The following is a 13,516-nucleotide window of genomic DNA, read 5'->3' on the forward strand; positions in this document are numbered from 1 at the left end:
AAAGAAGATTATCATTTGCAAAAAACAAATGAGTTAGTTTAGGTTCTCTTTTACGTAGGGAAAAGCCTCTACTATCACCCACTCTAGCGGCTTTCTATATAAGCCCATGTAGCCCTTCAGTGCATAAGAGGAAGAGGAAGGGAGATAGTGGATCTCCCCGTTGTATCCCTCTAGATGGTTGGATCAAACCATTAGGTTCCCTATTCACCAGAATAGAATAAGAAACTGTTTTTATACACTCCATCATAAGATTAATCCATCTCATGCAAAAACCCATTTTTCTCATCAAACTTTCCAAGAAGTCCCATTCTACATGGTCATAAGCATTGCTCATGTCTAACCTGACTGCTATAAAACCATTAGTACCTGACTTATGATTTTTCATACAATGGACACTACAAAAAAGCTGTACTATTGCGGCGGGCCAAAACCACTGCAAAAGCCTAAAAAACCGCTGCTAAAGGTCCATTTGACCTTTAGCGACAGGTGTAATTGCGGTGGTTCTACCTACCACTGTTGTGGTGCCACTATAGATCTATTGCGGTGGTAATAAAAAGCACCACAATAGATCGGCCATTTAGCAGCGCTTTTGGTCTATTGTGGCTGGCTAAAAACCGCCGCCATATAAGGTTACCAAGTGATCTTTTAGCGGAGGGATAGGCATGCCATTATAGGTGACAACCTTTAGTGGCAGGCAATAAGTACCGCTATAGAGCTTATTAAACAACAGACCCTACGCACCTTTTAGCAGCGGGCAATAAGTGCTGCTATAGGGATTATTAAACAACAGACTCTACACACCTTTTAGCGACGGTTAAGCCCACTGCTATATGTGTGAAGCTTTAGCAGTGGGCTATAAATGCCACTATAGGTCTTCAATTATTTCATAATTTTAGTCCTTCAACGGCGGTTTTCGCCTGACACTATAGGTTTTTTTTTTTTCCTCTTGGGTTCTAAAACCACATTTTTATTACATATAAACTGTAATAATTTTAGCTCCACTAAGACATTATCACAAATGTCTCAAAACTAACATTATATTAACATAGAAATATATTATCAAATACATAACATTGTCTATAACCATCATCAAAATTCCAAGCTAATACCACAATCAAAGTTCCAAAGTATTTAAACAATCGATCAAGTCCCACCAATATGAAATTAAGATTAAGTAAACAAATGGCAAAATTTGCAAACCAAATGGATTTATGGTAGCAAGGTAGAAAGATCACATAAACTAAAGGCCCTACACCTTACACCTTGATAGCATACTTCCTCATGGGGAAATACATCTCCTTCTTCTTCTCCCGTTCAATCTTCAATGAGGATTATGCAAACAAAAAGAAAGTAAAACAAATCAGGCAATAGCCAAGCTAGACACCCCAAGCACAAATATAAACATGCTAATGGGATAAGACTATACAAGTACACAACGCAAAATGTAAACCCTTCTTATTTTCTCAACAAGCTATGAACAACTAAAAGGTGAAAAACCTATACAACATTAGTCCTACAATAATTCACCCAAAATGTTCCAAAACTTTATAGCAATTCCAATTTAACATTTTTCAATTACCCCATATTTAATAACATAAATAAACACACAAAACTTAAAAAAAAAAAAAACCCAACAATATATGAACCAAAATTGCAAATAGCATACCCAATAAAGTAAAAAGTCACAAGCATAAAAAAATGCATATATGAATCAAACTCACAGCTAGACATACCTGGTGCTTGGTAAGCCTTCTCCTAATGGCCTAGTCTTCTTGGTAAGCCAATCATGTAATAGTTGACATGACATGCACCAATAATACAAACAATTAGTCCAATCTTAACACAGCCAAGTCTCAAATAATTGTATTAGAACATAATGAATTCTTTAAGAAATTTCACACAAACATTGAGATATAATTTTAAGGAGAAGAAACTAACTAGAGAGAGGTTTTGAAACTCTAATCATTAAGGCAAAATATAATGAGTGATAACAAAAGTATTAACTACACTCATCATCACTAGACTCATCATCATTGGACTCATCATTATTAGACTCATAAATATCATCGCTAAGCTATTCATCATCGATAAAGTCTTGTTTAAGCAATTCATTCTCACTAATCAACAGTGTATCATAAATGGTTCCTTCTTCATTAACTCGAGCCCAAGCATGGCTGTCATTTGCATTATCACATGCATCATCAATAATTATATTATAAGATACATTCTCAATATAGGTACCCACATCATCATCATCATCATCATGTGAAGCATTAATACCAATATCAAACACCTCCCTAGGTTTTGTTTTGACCACCACCGCCCAATCTTTATATCTCACATCTTCCACATAAAACACTTGTAAAGCTTGAGATGCTAATACATAAGGCTCATTAATCAATCAATCACCCGTGTGTATCAATCATGAAAAATTGACAATGAGAAATCCAAATTCATCTTTTTTGCATCCACTCCCACTAACAACGTCAACCTATTGATATTTGAATAGAACATATCGATACTTGTTAGAGTGCGCCATAATAAGTAGCACCACCTTTAGTAACAACACAAATTCCACTATTTTGAGTTTTCCTAGTTGCCTCAGAGTCTTTGGTGCGAAACTTCAAACCATTTATAACGTAAAACTTGAATTGTTTTGCTTCATTATCTAGATATCAAGCAAGCCATATGACTTTATCAAAGAGTTTCTTTTTCTCAGATGCATCCATTGACATCACCTATTATAGACAATGACGTTTATTATAAGTATGCTATCTAAAGTATTACAACCAAGTTTTATATATAGACATTGATATCACCTATTATAGACAATAAATTTTTATATATATACTTTACTTACATAGTTCCTAAACCAGTTGCAGAATTTCTCCATGTGCTGCTTTTGAATAACATTATCGGTTACATGAAGAGGGAAATTAACCTTGATCTCCGCTATGTGTATACTATGTAGTCAAACGTGTTAGTGTTAAGTTAGAGTATTGTACTCGAATGCCATGAAAGGATACATAATGAAATATTACTTACTCGCAAAATGGGGTGATTTCTTCACAATTGAATAGCACATAACGATGTGCTTGGATCCATGAATTTGAATCTAGTGTAATGCTCACTACTGCACCCATGGATTCCTCGACATTCCTTACAGGCCGATTGAATGCAGTTTCAACAGATTTAAAATAGCGTGAGCAGAATGCTAAGCGTTTCTTTACTATATACCCTTCTGCAATGGAGCCTTCTGGATAAGTTTTATCATGTACATAAGACTTAAGTCTTGACAAGTACTTATTGAAAAACATAAGATCAACAACGGGAAATTGATAAGTTAAACAAAACCAAATAGAGCAAGTTACCATATGTGTTACCTCTCTATGGGATACATCCAATGATAATGAATTGGGCCACTAACTTTGGCTTTGCTAGCCAAATGCACGACTAGATATACCATCACTATAAAGAATGAGGAAGGGAATATCCTTTCCAATTCATACAATGTCAGTGCAATTCTTTTCTCAAGAGCCCTAAGTTCCTCCATATTTAGTACGTTGGAACATATCTCCCTAAAGAAAAAGGATAAATCAATTAAATGCCTACTCACTTCAGGGGGCAAATATCCGCGTATTGCTATCGGAAAAAATTGCTGCATTAAAATGTGATTATCATGGCTCTTCATCCCACTAATCTTGCATTCTTTGAGTTTAACGTAACGTGAGATGTTTGAAGAATATCCATTTAACACTCTTACATCCTTCAAAACTTGCAGAAAACCATTCTTATCACTAGCATTCATATGGTAGCAGGCATATGGCATACGTGTCTGAACATTCCCAACCTTTTCCAAGTGAAGCTCACTTTTTATACCCATATCCTTTAAGTCTTGACGTGCCTTCAAGTTATCATTTGTCTTGCCATCCAAGTTCAACAATGTGCCAATTATATTATCAACTACATTCTTTTCAATATACATCACGTCAAGATTGTGACGCAACACATAGTGCTCCCAATAAGGCAAGGTAAAAAATATACTTCTCTTCTTTCACACAATTAAGGCTTCCTCCCCTCTTTTTCTTTTATTGGGCAAATTAACTGTTTTCTTTCCAAACACATGATCGGCTACATCATTTGTTTGTAACATGATTTCCCCTTTGAATACTGTAATAGGAGCTGATCTCGTATCAACATGCCTATCAAATGAATTTTTCTGCTTACGGAATTTATGATCACTATCCAAGAATTGCCTATGTCCAATGTAACTAAATTTCTTTCCATATCATAGTTAAAAGGGGGACATGTAAGAGCACATTTGGTGCTTTAACCTGAGATATCACCATATGCTGGAAAATCATTTATGGTCCACAATAATGCAGAATGCATTTGGAATGATTTTTTGGAAGACACTTCAAACGTTTTCACTCCAACATCCTATAAGTCCTTCAGTTCTTCTACTAAGGGTTGTAAGTACACGTTTATATCGTTTTCGAGTGAGGTTGGACCAAGAATCAATAATGATAGCATGAAAGAAGACCTTTTCATGCACATCCATGGAGGGAGATTGTATGAGATCAAAATGACAGGCCATGCAATATGAGTACTACTCATATTTCCATACGGGTTAAATCCATTGGTTGCTAATCCAAGCCTCATATTAAGAGGCTTGGATGAGAACTCTATGTATTTTGAGTCAAATGATTTCCAAGATTCAGAATTAGCAGGATGCCTTAGTAACCTGTCATTCACACGACTATTAGCATGCCACTTCATATGATTGGCTGTTTCAAGAGACATAAATAGTCGCTGCAATCTTGGCTTTAAGGGGAACCATCGTAGGATCTTTGCAGCTTTCTTCTTTCTTTTCTTGGAGGAAGCATTAGTACTTTGTTGACCTTTAGACTCATTAATTTCCCATCTTGATTGGTTACAGTTTGGACAAGCTACAAGATTGGCATTCTTCTTCCAATATAAAATACAATCTTTAGGATAAGCATGAATCTTCCTCATAGCTCAAGCCCAAATCCTTAATAATCTTCTTAGCCTCATAACAATCTTTTGGAAACTTAGTTTTTAAAGGAAGAAAATTAAGCAAAAATTGCAGCAATATGGTAAATGATTTGTTGGTCCAACCATGAAGACACTTCATGTGATACAAATGCACAATGGCTGAAAATTTGCTAAAATGCTTACAACCTTCATAACAAGGTTGATTAGCATCTTCAAACAATTTCATAAACCGAAATGCATCTTCATTAGGACATTCTGCATGACCTTTTGTGGGTTGTTGGCCCAGATGCCATATCTTGTATGGGAAACATGTCATGCAACATGTCATGAAGATCAGCATACTCTATCAAATTAGGAATTTCAGAAGAAGTCTATGTAGATGATGATTCCCCATTAAAAACCCAAGGGTTATAACCCCTACAAATCCCTTTTGACACTAAGTGAGCCTGTACGATATCTATAGGCCATGAATTTGTATGCACACATTTTCTACATGAACATGAAATCGTTCCATCCGGGTGTGCATGGTTAGATACAAAATTTAGAAACTGTTGGACTCCATCTAAATATTCTCGCGACCTTCTATTCATAATTTTCATCCAACTCCTATCCATTGCTATAAAGCGGTTTGCAAGAAATACCTATAATGTGATTTCATGAAAGCACAAAGCAAGGGTTAACACATATTTCATTTACACAATTTCACTTTAATTTAAGAAACACATAATCTTTAATCATTTACTTTTAGCTATGTTCCTAAGAAAACAATGAATTTAAATACATAGCGAAGTTATCAATACATAATATCGGCTAAAACCACCTTTTTATTCCATGCAAGCCACCTGCTTGCCCCAATTCAACAACCTACCACACACACACACACACACACACACACACACACACACACACACACACACACACACACACACACACACACACACACACACACACACACACACACACACACACACAGAATACCTTAATTATTTCACCAACTTCGCTTACTTTGTCAACAATTAGTTGTATCTATATTGCTACTTTGCACATATATAATCATTATCAACAGAACTCTATCATGAACTCGACATTGATTAATAAGTAGTTTTGATGATCCAACTTCGCTTACTTTGTCAACAATTAGTTGTATCTATATTGCTACTTTGCACATATATAATCATTATCAACAGAACTCTATCATGAACTCGACATTGATTAATAAGTAGTTTTGATGATCCTATTGAAGAAGGAACAAAACTTTTTAAATAGAATACTAGATTATGTTCCTACTTTTAACTCTCCTCAATATATATATTTCAATACACAATCATAGAATTAAGTTCATTTCATATTTATCGGCCCAAATTAATCTAGGCTTGCCAATCCATAGCTTGACATATATTCTTCTTAATCTAGACAAGTACTTCCGTTTAATTACAGTTCTAATAACATGTTCCTTTCTACACAACACTCAAAAGTCACTTCCTCTATTGTTCCTTTCAACACTACAATCAAATTGAAAAGAAATTCTACTTAGAATAATAAATTGTCCATTTGCTTTGAGACGAATTAACAAGCAGAGACAACCATCAAAATAAATATAATCAATTATATTAGAGAGATATCTGACCTTAAACTTGGATTGCTCGAGCAAGGAGTGATGAACCAACCTTGAGCACAACTGTAACCAGAGTAGATCAACTGTAATAACAAATTGATTAGTAGCAATCTTGTATTAGTAAGACCTAATATATAACCCCATTGAACTATTTTAAGAAGCACGAAGCTACATATATTGGACCATGATAATAATAAATAATAATGAAAAAAAGTTGCATTTGAACAAATGAAAAAAAAAATTATAATTTATATATAATATATGTAAATTGGCTGTTCCAAAAATAAGTTTTTTTTTTTTATTTTTTTTATTTTTTTAATGTGTTTTGTTACTTCTCTATTTCTCGACAAAAAGATAAGGTAGGAAACACAAAAACCAAGCTTCATTTGATATCTAATCGCACTTGAAAGATTAAGTTTTCCAATTTCCTACATTATCAACAAAAACAAAAAGAACAAAAGACAAAGCCAAACTTCAAGTGAACAATCATAAGCACTTAAATCCAAAGATGGCATGTGATCTTACTAAAACAAAAAGCATGTGATCTTACTATATAATACAAAGAAAGCCTATCTAGATCAGGTCCTTGTGTATGCTAAATAAGGGGAAGCTCCATACAGTTGATCCCATGTTTGTGAAGTTTCCATGGGAAATGGGGTGAAATATTTATAGCCTAATTTTATTGAACTAGCTTAGAACTCATAAATTCAGGCCAGTCAACTATATCCCCAGAAAGAGGGGAACCTTCTAACTCTTTGTGATGGTGAGGTGTGAACATGAGGCATGTGATCGAATTAAAGGTAGAATCACAGCAAGAAATCACTTCCAAAATCCACACTCAAATTGAGAGAGCCAAGTTGAAACACCACTAATCAGAAACTTTAACAAACATTTTGAAAGTAAATGGCATAGGTTTATTCACAAAACTTTTGACAAACAACATGTGGGCACTCGAAACATCAAACAAAAAAAGATAATATTCTTAAGAATAAGAAAAAAAAATCCATCTACATAGTTGCTCAGCAAGTTGTTCATGCAATTTTCAGTACTCAGATTATATATTAACAAAAAAAAGTGTTAAATAGAATAAATCCTTACTAAATTACCATTCAATTTTTTCTCCCTATATAAAACTCTAACCAAGGTTTCAATGTTAACCCAATACATCCTTGGAACAAAGCTAGGATCTTTGTTCCATTACTAAACATTACAAACCCAACAATTTAACAAATACTGTTTTTAGGTTGGTTTAATTTCAACAATTAAAAAAAAAAAAAAACAGATTGCAGAAAGAAATAAATACATTTTTCAAAGTAAAAAGAGAGTGGGAGAGAGATACCTGAAGAAATTGAAGTGCCTTTGTATCTTCTTGTAGATTCCAATCATTATACTTCAAAAACCCAAATTTTCATTCCAAAAAAAAAAAAACTATTATTTGGCACGGAGCTAGGGTTTCAAAATTTACATAAAAAGAAATGAGAGAGAGAGAGAGAGAGAGAGAGAGAGAGAGAGAGCTCACGATGTCTCTGATGACTGTGATTTGAGCAGAAGTGGCTGGGGATTGTGACTTCGGCGTGACGAGAGAAAGAGCAAATCGGTGACTAAGGGTGGCAGTGTGAGGGGAGAGAGAAGTGGGAAATGAAAAGAAAGAAGGAAAAGAAACACACTAAATAAAAATAAAAAAAAAGTGGGAAATGAAAAATTGGGGGAAAATTTTTGCAGGAAGAAAAAAAAATCTGGGGGGAAAGCTTGTCCTATATATATATTTTTAATTTTTTTTAAATTTTTATAAGGCTATATAATTAGAGTTTTCTTTAATAATAATAATAATAATAATAATAATAATAATAAATCTTAAGTAATAAAATAATGAATTTTAGGGGGTACAAGTTGAAGGATCTAAAGGCCATGGCAATGTACAAGTCAAAGGAGCAAGAGCTTCGAATGAAAATTTTGGGAAAAAAAAGTTTATGCATGTGGGAAATTTTGTGTGAAGGATAAAAAAAATATTGGGAAAACTTAACTTTTAGGATAAAAAAATGTTTTCTCTAATAACTATTGCAGTGGGTTAGAAAAATATCACTATAGCCTAGGAAAAATTTCACGTCAACATTTAAATAAATAATAAATCACATAAAAATTAAAATTTTTTTCCAATTTCTAAAATTTTTAAAAATAAAATAAGATAATTAAATTAATTTTTTAATTCCTTTAATTATTATTAATTTTTTGGACGAACATGTTTATGTTCTTCCCAAAATATAACTCATATTCTTAGATCAATAACAATTAATCAAAATAACATTTTACAAAGCATTTTCTCACACAATCACACACTAAAAGAAAAACTTCAGCCCCAAAACCTCCTTCTCAAACCAGTTCTCTAACTCTTCTAGGACATTCTCAATCCTTCCTCTCTCTCTCTTTTCCAAAAATATCAGATTTCTCTCTAACTCCATGACTAAGCATTGCCATCTTTGCTCATCACACCGCCACCATTGGATCTCTCTCTAACTCCATGACCGAGCACTACCATCTTTGCTCATCGCTTATCGGCCATCGATCCACTCTCTCTATATCTCAATTTTGCTCAAAATCAGACCCACATGTCTCAAACTCCTCTCTCAAGCCAGTTTCTCTCTCTCAAACTGGTGGGTCTGTCTCTCTCTCTCTCTCTCTCTCGTTTAAATCGATGTCTCTCTCTCAAAGATTTGTGCTTCACTCTATCTTTTGCTCAAATCAATGTCTCTCTTTTAGTGGGTCTCTCTCTTTCTACCTCATCCCTCTATGGTGGTAACGGTTAGTGTTTGTGGAAGTGGTGGTTAGTTAGGTCCGATGGTGAGTCATGGTTGTGGAAGTGGTAGTCAGTTAGGTGGTGAGTTGTGGGTTGGGTTTGTTGATTGCTTGGTTTTGGTTTCAATGGGTTTTGGTGTTTTGGATTTGAGATGTTTTAGTGTTTTGGTGTTTCCTGGACGCTAAAGTGATTGGTTTAGGCAAGGGAAAGGAAAAAAAAAATAAAGGGAAAAAATTGGACCAATGAGAATTTTAAAATACTTATTTTTGGTTATTATCAGTGGTGGTGATGGCAGCTGATGACGGTCGGGAAATCTTTTTAGTGGTGCCGGCAAAGGACGTTAGTGGTGACCGATGGTAAAGGACTGGTGATGAAAATGCTTAGAGAGAGAGAGAGGTTTTTTCTTAGAGCTAACAATAGAGGGATACACTGGAAAATGAAAAGAGGAGGGAAATGAAAAGCCAAATTGGCGCTTAGGCCAAAGCAATAGAGGGATACATTGGACTGGATGTAGGCAATTAGAAATGTCTATTGCGGTGGTCCAAACCGTCGCTATAACTAAGAAAAAGCACCGCAAATTAGAAAGGTCTATTATGGCGGTCCAAACCACCACTATAACTAAGAAAAAGCACTGCAAAAAAGTATTTATTGTGGCGGTTATCCAACCTGCCGCTATAAGTAACAAAAATGCCACTAAAACTTATATGTTGCGGCGGTTTTATATTCTGTTGCTACAGTATGCCACAAAAGGGTATATTTATTGCGGTGGGTTTATGGAGCGCCACTATAACTAAGTATAACGCCACTAAAACACGTATATTGCGGTGGTCCAATAAAACGTTGCAATATATCTCATTTATAATGGTGAGCCAAAAAAGCGCCACAATATGTGACATATAGCGCAATTTTCACAACCGCCGCAATAACTCGATTTTCTTGTAGTGGGAGAGGCTATTAAGGTCAATTGATTATAGTTACTGACAGATTATAAGAAACAATGGAATTTTTCCTTAAACTAATAGTAGTAACAGAGGGAATTAATAAATGAGTTTCCTATAATTAGGGGGTGAGGAAGTGAAATTTGCCTAAAATTTTACAAGAAATGTTATGTTCACAACATTTTTACAACAAACTTTAGTGGTAGGTTATTATTCATATTCGCTATTATTAGTGGATAAAAAAGTAATTTAAAGTGCTAGACATATTATCTATGATTTGTTGTGAAAATGTTGTGGATGGAACACTTTTGAAAGTTTAAATTTAACTTTTATTATTCTCATTAGGCTATGATTTAGTAGATCCTGGCATTCAATTTAATTTCATAAAATTAAGGTGCCGTGTTAGACTCTCTCTACTTTTTAATTTTTATAAGTGAAGAAAAGGGAAAGTGGTTGATCAAAGAATTCTTGGCCAAAATGGGCAAATGCCCTTTTTTCGGAAATTAAACATCTTTGTGCCCTCATTCTGAAACTAAATAGGGAAATGCCCCTCTTTTGTAACTCGATAATCCTAAAATCGAGTTATATGAAATACTCGATACTCCGATAATTGAGTTATATACAGGTTTTTCCCGCACTGCTGGCATTTCTTTTTTTTGAATCTCTACGTAACTCGATTTTTAAATAATCGAGTTAGTTATACTGTTATAAGCCCTGATTTCGTACTGTCTTTGTGTCAGGTGGAGTGTTTCAATGTAACTCGATTCATGTAATATCGAGTTATAAAGTATACTTGATATCCGTAGAGTCGAGTTATTCTCTTATAATTTCTGCACACCTTCTCCCACTCAGTGTGCCTTGCTCTCTGCTCAACTGAGGACGGTTTTTGCTGAACTGAGTTGGAACTCCTCCACGGATCAACAGCGGCTTTCTTCAAACTCAATTGAAATTTGTATCACCTCAGGTAAAAAATTCACATCACAATTTTAGGGCAATGTTATTTTCATTTGATATTGTATTAAATTTTGATTTTTTGGGTTGAATGAATGTGAAGTAAGTACATTGGTGTGATTTTGGTTATTTGTTGTAGTAAACGTTGGTGAGAAGAGAATGAAATAATTTCTTTACTATAGCAACATTTTGTATTGCACATAATCATCATTGGTCAGACATTTACAACAACATTTAGTGTTGAAGACAATGTGTAGACATTACCAACAATGTCTATTGTTTATGGTCAAATGTTGGTGTTAGTGTTAGTATTTCATTTTTAGCATGCAATAGTACACAATTTTATCAATGTCTTTGCTGTGTACCATTCTATGCAGGATTACATTATTTAGCAACAGTTGATACACACTGTTAACTTGATCATTTGGTGTTATTGTATTCAGTGTCAATGTCTGGTTCTGGCAACCCACAACTCTATAGGCCTCATGATGTGTTCACTGCTATGGGTCGTTGTTGGGTATTGGAAGATGAGTTCAGCTATCCAATCAATCCGAATTTGCGAAATAGTGCTTACGTTCACAATACCATGAGACAGGAGTGGGCTTGGTTATTTCGTGAACAACAAATGTTTTATGATGAGTTGGTTGGTTTGAAGTTGCCAGTGCCTCGGCGACTCGCATCACAAATGCCCAGAGACAGCATCGACGAACTTCGTAAAGCATTGAACCGCATAAGAGAAGAAAATAATCGAATGAAGATACGTCTTAATCGATATCGAACCCAAGTCGAGATTCGAGAGTCAGTGCAGGAAGGGTGGTACGAGCATGCACAGTTCATGCAATCAATTCTTGCTGATCCCATTTATCAGTCAGACGTGGAGATGTCAGATGAAGAGTAATCGTGTCGTGTCGTGGTGTAATTAGATTTTGTTGGAGAACTATTTTGCTTAACTATGTGTTATATGTATGGTTGCATTTGTACTATGTAAACCTTATTATTGATTATGAGAAGCATGCATGTTATTCGTAATGTAGATTATTCTCACATAAGTCATAAAAGTCAAATATTCTCACACATGATGTTTTTCAATAAGCACGTACGACATAACACAGAAAACATAAAATAACTTACACTAACATTATTAACTTAACCATAGACATAACACACACAGTGGCATTCATTCTGATAGGTAGTCCTCGTAGTTGAGGACATTGTTACGTTCTGCCGGAGTGAGTTGCCTGTTTGTTGCAACGGCTTGCTCCTCCGCCAATTGTAGCATATGATACCTGGACCTACGAAGTATCATAAGATTGTTCTCTTTTTTTATTTTCGTCACTGCACGCTCATATTGGTGCATGTTTTGTCGTGGCAGTGTGAGCGAGCTACGCTCGACAAGAGGCGCTCTGATTTGCAGGAGATCATTGTGCAGAGCGTTGGACTCGTTCACGCGAAAGTCCCACTCCTGTTGCAATCCGGCATAGTATTCCCTCTCGTCAGAATCTCTTTGCGTTGTATAGTTATTTGGAAAACGAGGTAGCATCCAATTACGCATTGACATTGGAAAATGTGAGTTTAGATCGGTATGTGTAGAAGTTTTGCAAGGGTAGATGTATGTAAATGGGACTTCGGTATGTGTAGATGTTTTGCAAGGGTAGATGTAAATGAGACTTTATATAGGGGTTTTGCAAGGGCAAGTATTCAGGTGGATGTGACTATAAGTATTCACGTGAATAAAGATGATATGAGTTGACAGTATATTGTTCAGTGGTGTCTGTTGGTGCATGTGATTTGTTGAGGTAGCTGTTTCATATGGGTATAGCTTGTGCTACAGTAGCGGGCTGGTGATGTGTACTGCAAAAGAGGTTGCGTATTTATTCACGTGAAGACTATTCAACATTGATGTGCTTCATCTGACATGATTTGACGAGACAAAGTTCAGCCCATGTTAAATGTATCATAAACTTCTCAGGGATGCTATAGGTACATCCTTTAAAAATGCTGTATTGCAAAAGGATGCATAGCTGTGTATTGACGTGCGTGTAGGTGATATGACTGGATAGGGTTCAACAGTGCAAAGCTATTGAGCAGCACTACGAACATCAATGTAGCAATAGGACCAATAACACTCGAAATTGATGCACAAAATTTTATGCGTTGCTATGTGTATTGACGTGAGTGTGGATGGGTACTTCTGGTCAGGGT

The 13,516-nt window shown here is 35.2% G+C and overlaps 2 protein-coding genes across 4 annotated transcripts; one reads left to right on the forward strand and one right to left on the reverse strand.

Annotated features, from left to right (window-relative positions):
• Window positions 1-1,089: 1,089 nt before the first annotated feature.
• LOC115963218 lies at window positions 1,090-8,252 on the reverse strand. 3 transcript variants are annotated; one of them, XR_004085749.1, is made up of 5 exons: window positions 8,151-8,252; window positions 7,971-8,021; window positions 6,644-6,714; window positions 1,734-1,768; window positions 1,090-1,319 (listed from the first exon to the last, which is right to left on the reverse strand). XR_004085749.1 is itself a non-coding variant. In XM_031082148.1 (4 exons), the coding sequence occupies exons 1-4, from the start codon at window positions 3,372-3,374 to the stop codon at window positions 1,280-1,282; spliced, it is 510 nt and encodes a 169-aa protein (XP_030938008.1). In that variant the 5' UTR covers window positions 3,375-5,920; the 3' UTR covers window positions 1,090-1,279. The 3 variants fall into 3 exon arrangements, 1 of the variants encoding a protein (XP_030938008.1); XR_004085748.1 differs by having other exon boundaries at window positions 1,734-1,771; XM_031082148.1 differs by lacking the exons at window positions 6,644-6,714; window positions 7,971-8,021; window positions 8,151-8,252 and adding exons at window positions 2,861-2,963; window positions 3,046-5,920 and having other exon boundaries at window positions 1,734-1,771.
• A 2,805-nt stretch (window positions 8,253-11,057) lies between these two features.
• On the forward strand, window positions 11,058-12,347 carry LOC115965408. Its single transcript, XM_031084620.1, has 2 exons — window positions 11,058-11,327; window positions 11,758-12,347. The coding sequence occupies exon 2, from the start codon at window positions 11,763-11,765 to the stop codon at window positions 12,210-12,212; it is 450 nt and encodes a 149-aa protein (XP_030940480.1). The 5' UTR covers window positions 11,058-11,327; window positions 11,758-11,762; the 3' UTR covers window positions 12,213-12,347.
• The last annotated feature ends 1,169 nt before the right edge of the window (window positions 12,348-13,516 follow it).

This window comes from Quercus lobata, chromosome 10 (genome assembly GCF_001633185.2).
Source record: "Quercus lobata isolate SW786 chromosome 10, ValleyOak3.0 Primary Assembly, whole genome shotgun sequence".
In the NCBI taxonomy this organism is placed as follows: domain Eukaryota; kingdom Viridiplantae; phylum Streptophyta; class Magnoliopsida; order Fagales; family Fagaceae; genus Quercus; species Quercus lobata.

Coding starts and splice junctions, on each gene's coding strand:
- LOC115963218 (XM_031082148.1), bottom strand. CDS start 3,374: ATGGTAACTTGCTCTATTTGGTTTTGTTTAACTTATCAATTTCCCGTT. Junction 2,964..3,045: donor GAAATCACCCCATTTTGCGA/GTAAGTAATATT, acceptor TTGACTACATAG/TATACACATAGCGGAGATCA. Junction 1,320..1,733: donor GAAGGCTTACCAAGCACCAG/GTATGTCTAGCT, acceptor TCCTCATTGAAG/ATTGAACGGGAGAAGAAGAA.
- LOC115965408 (XM_031084620.1), top strand. CDS start 11,763: ATGTCTGGTTCTGGCAACCCACAACTCTATAGGCCTCATGATGTGTTC.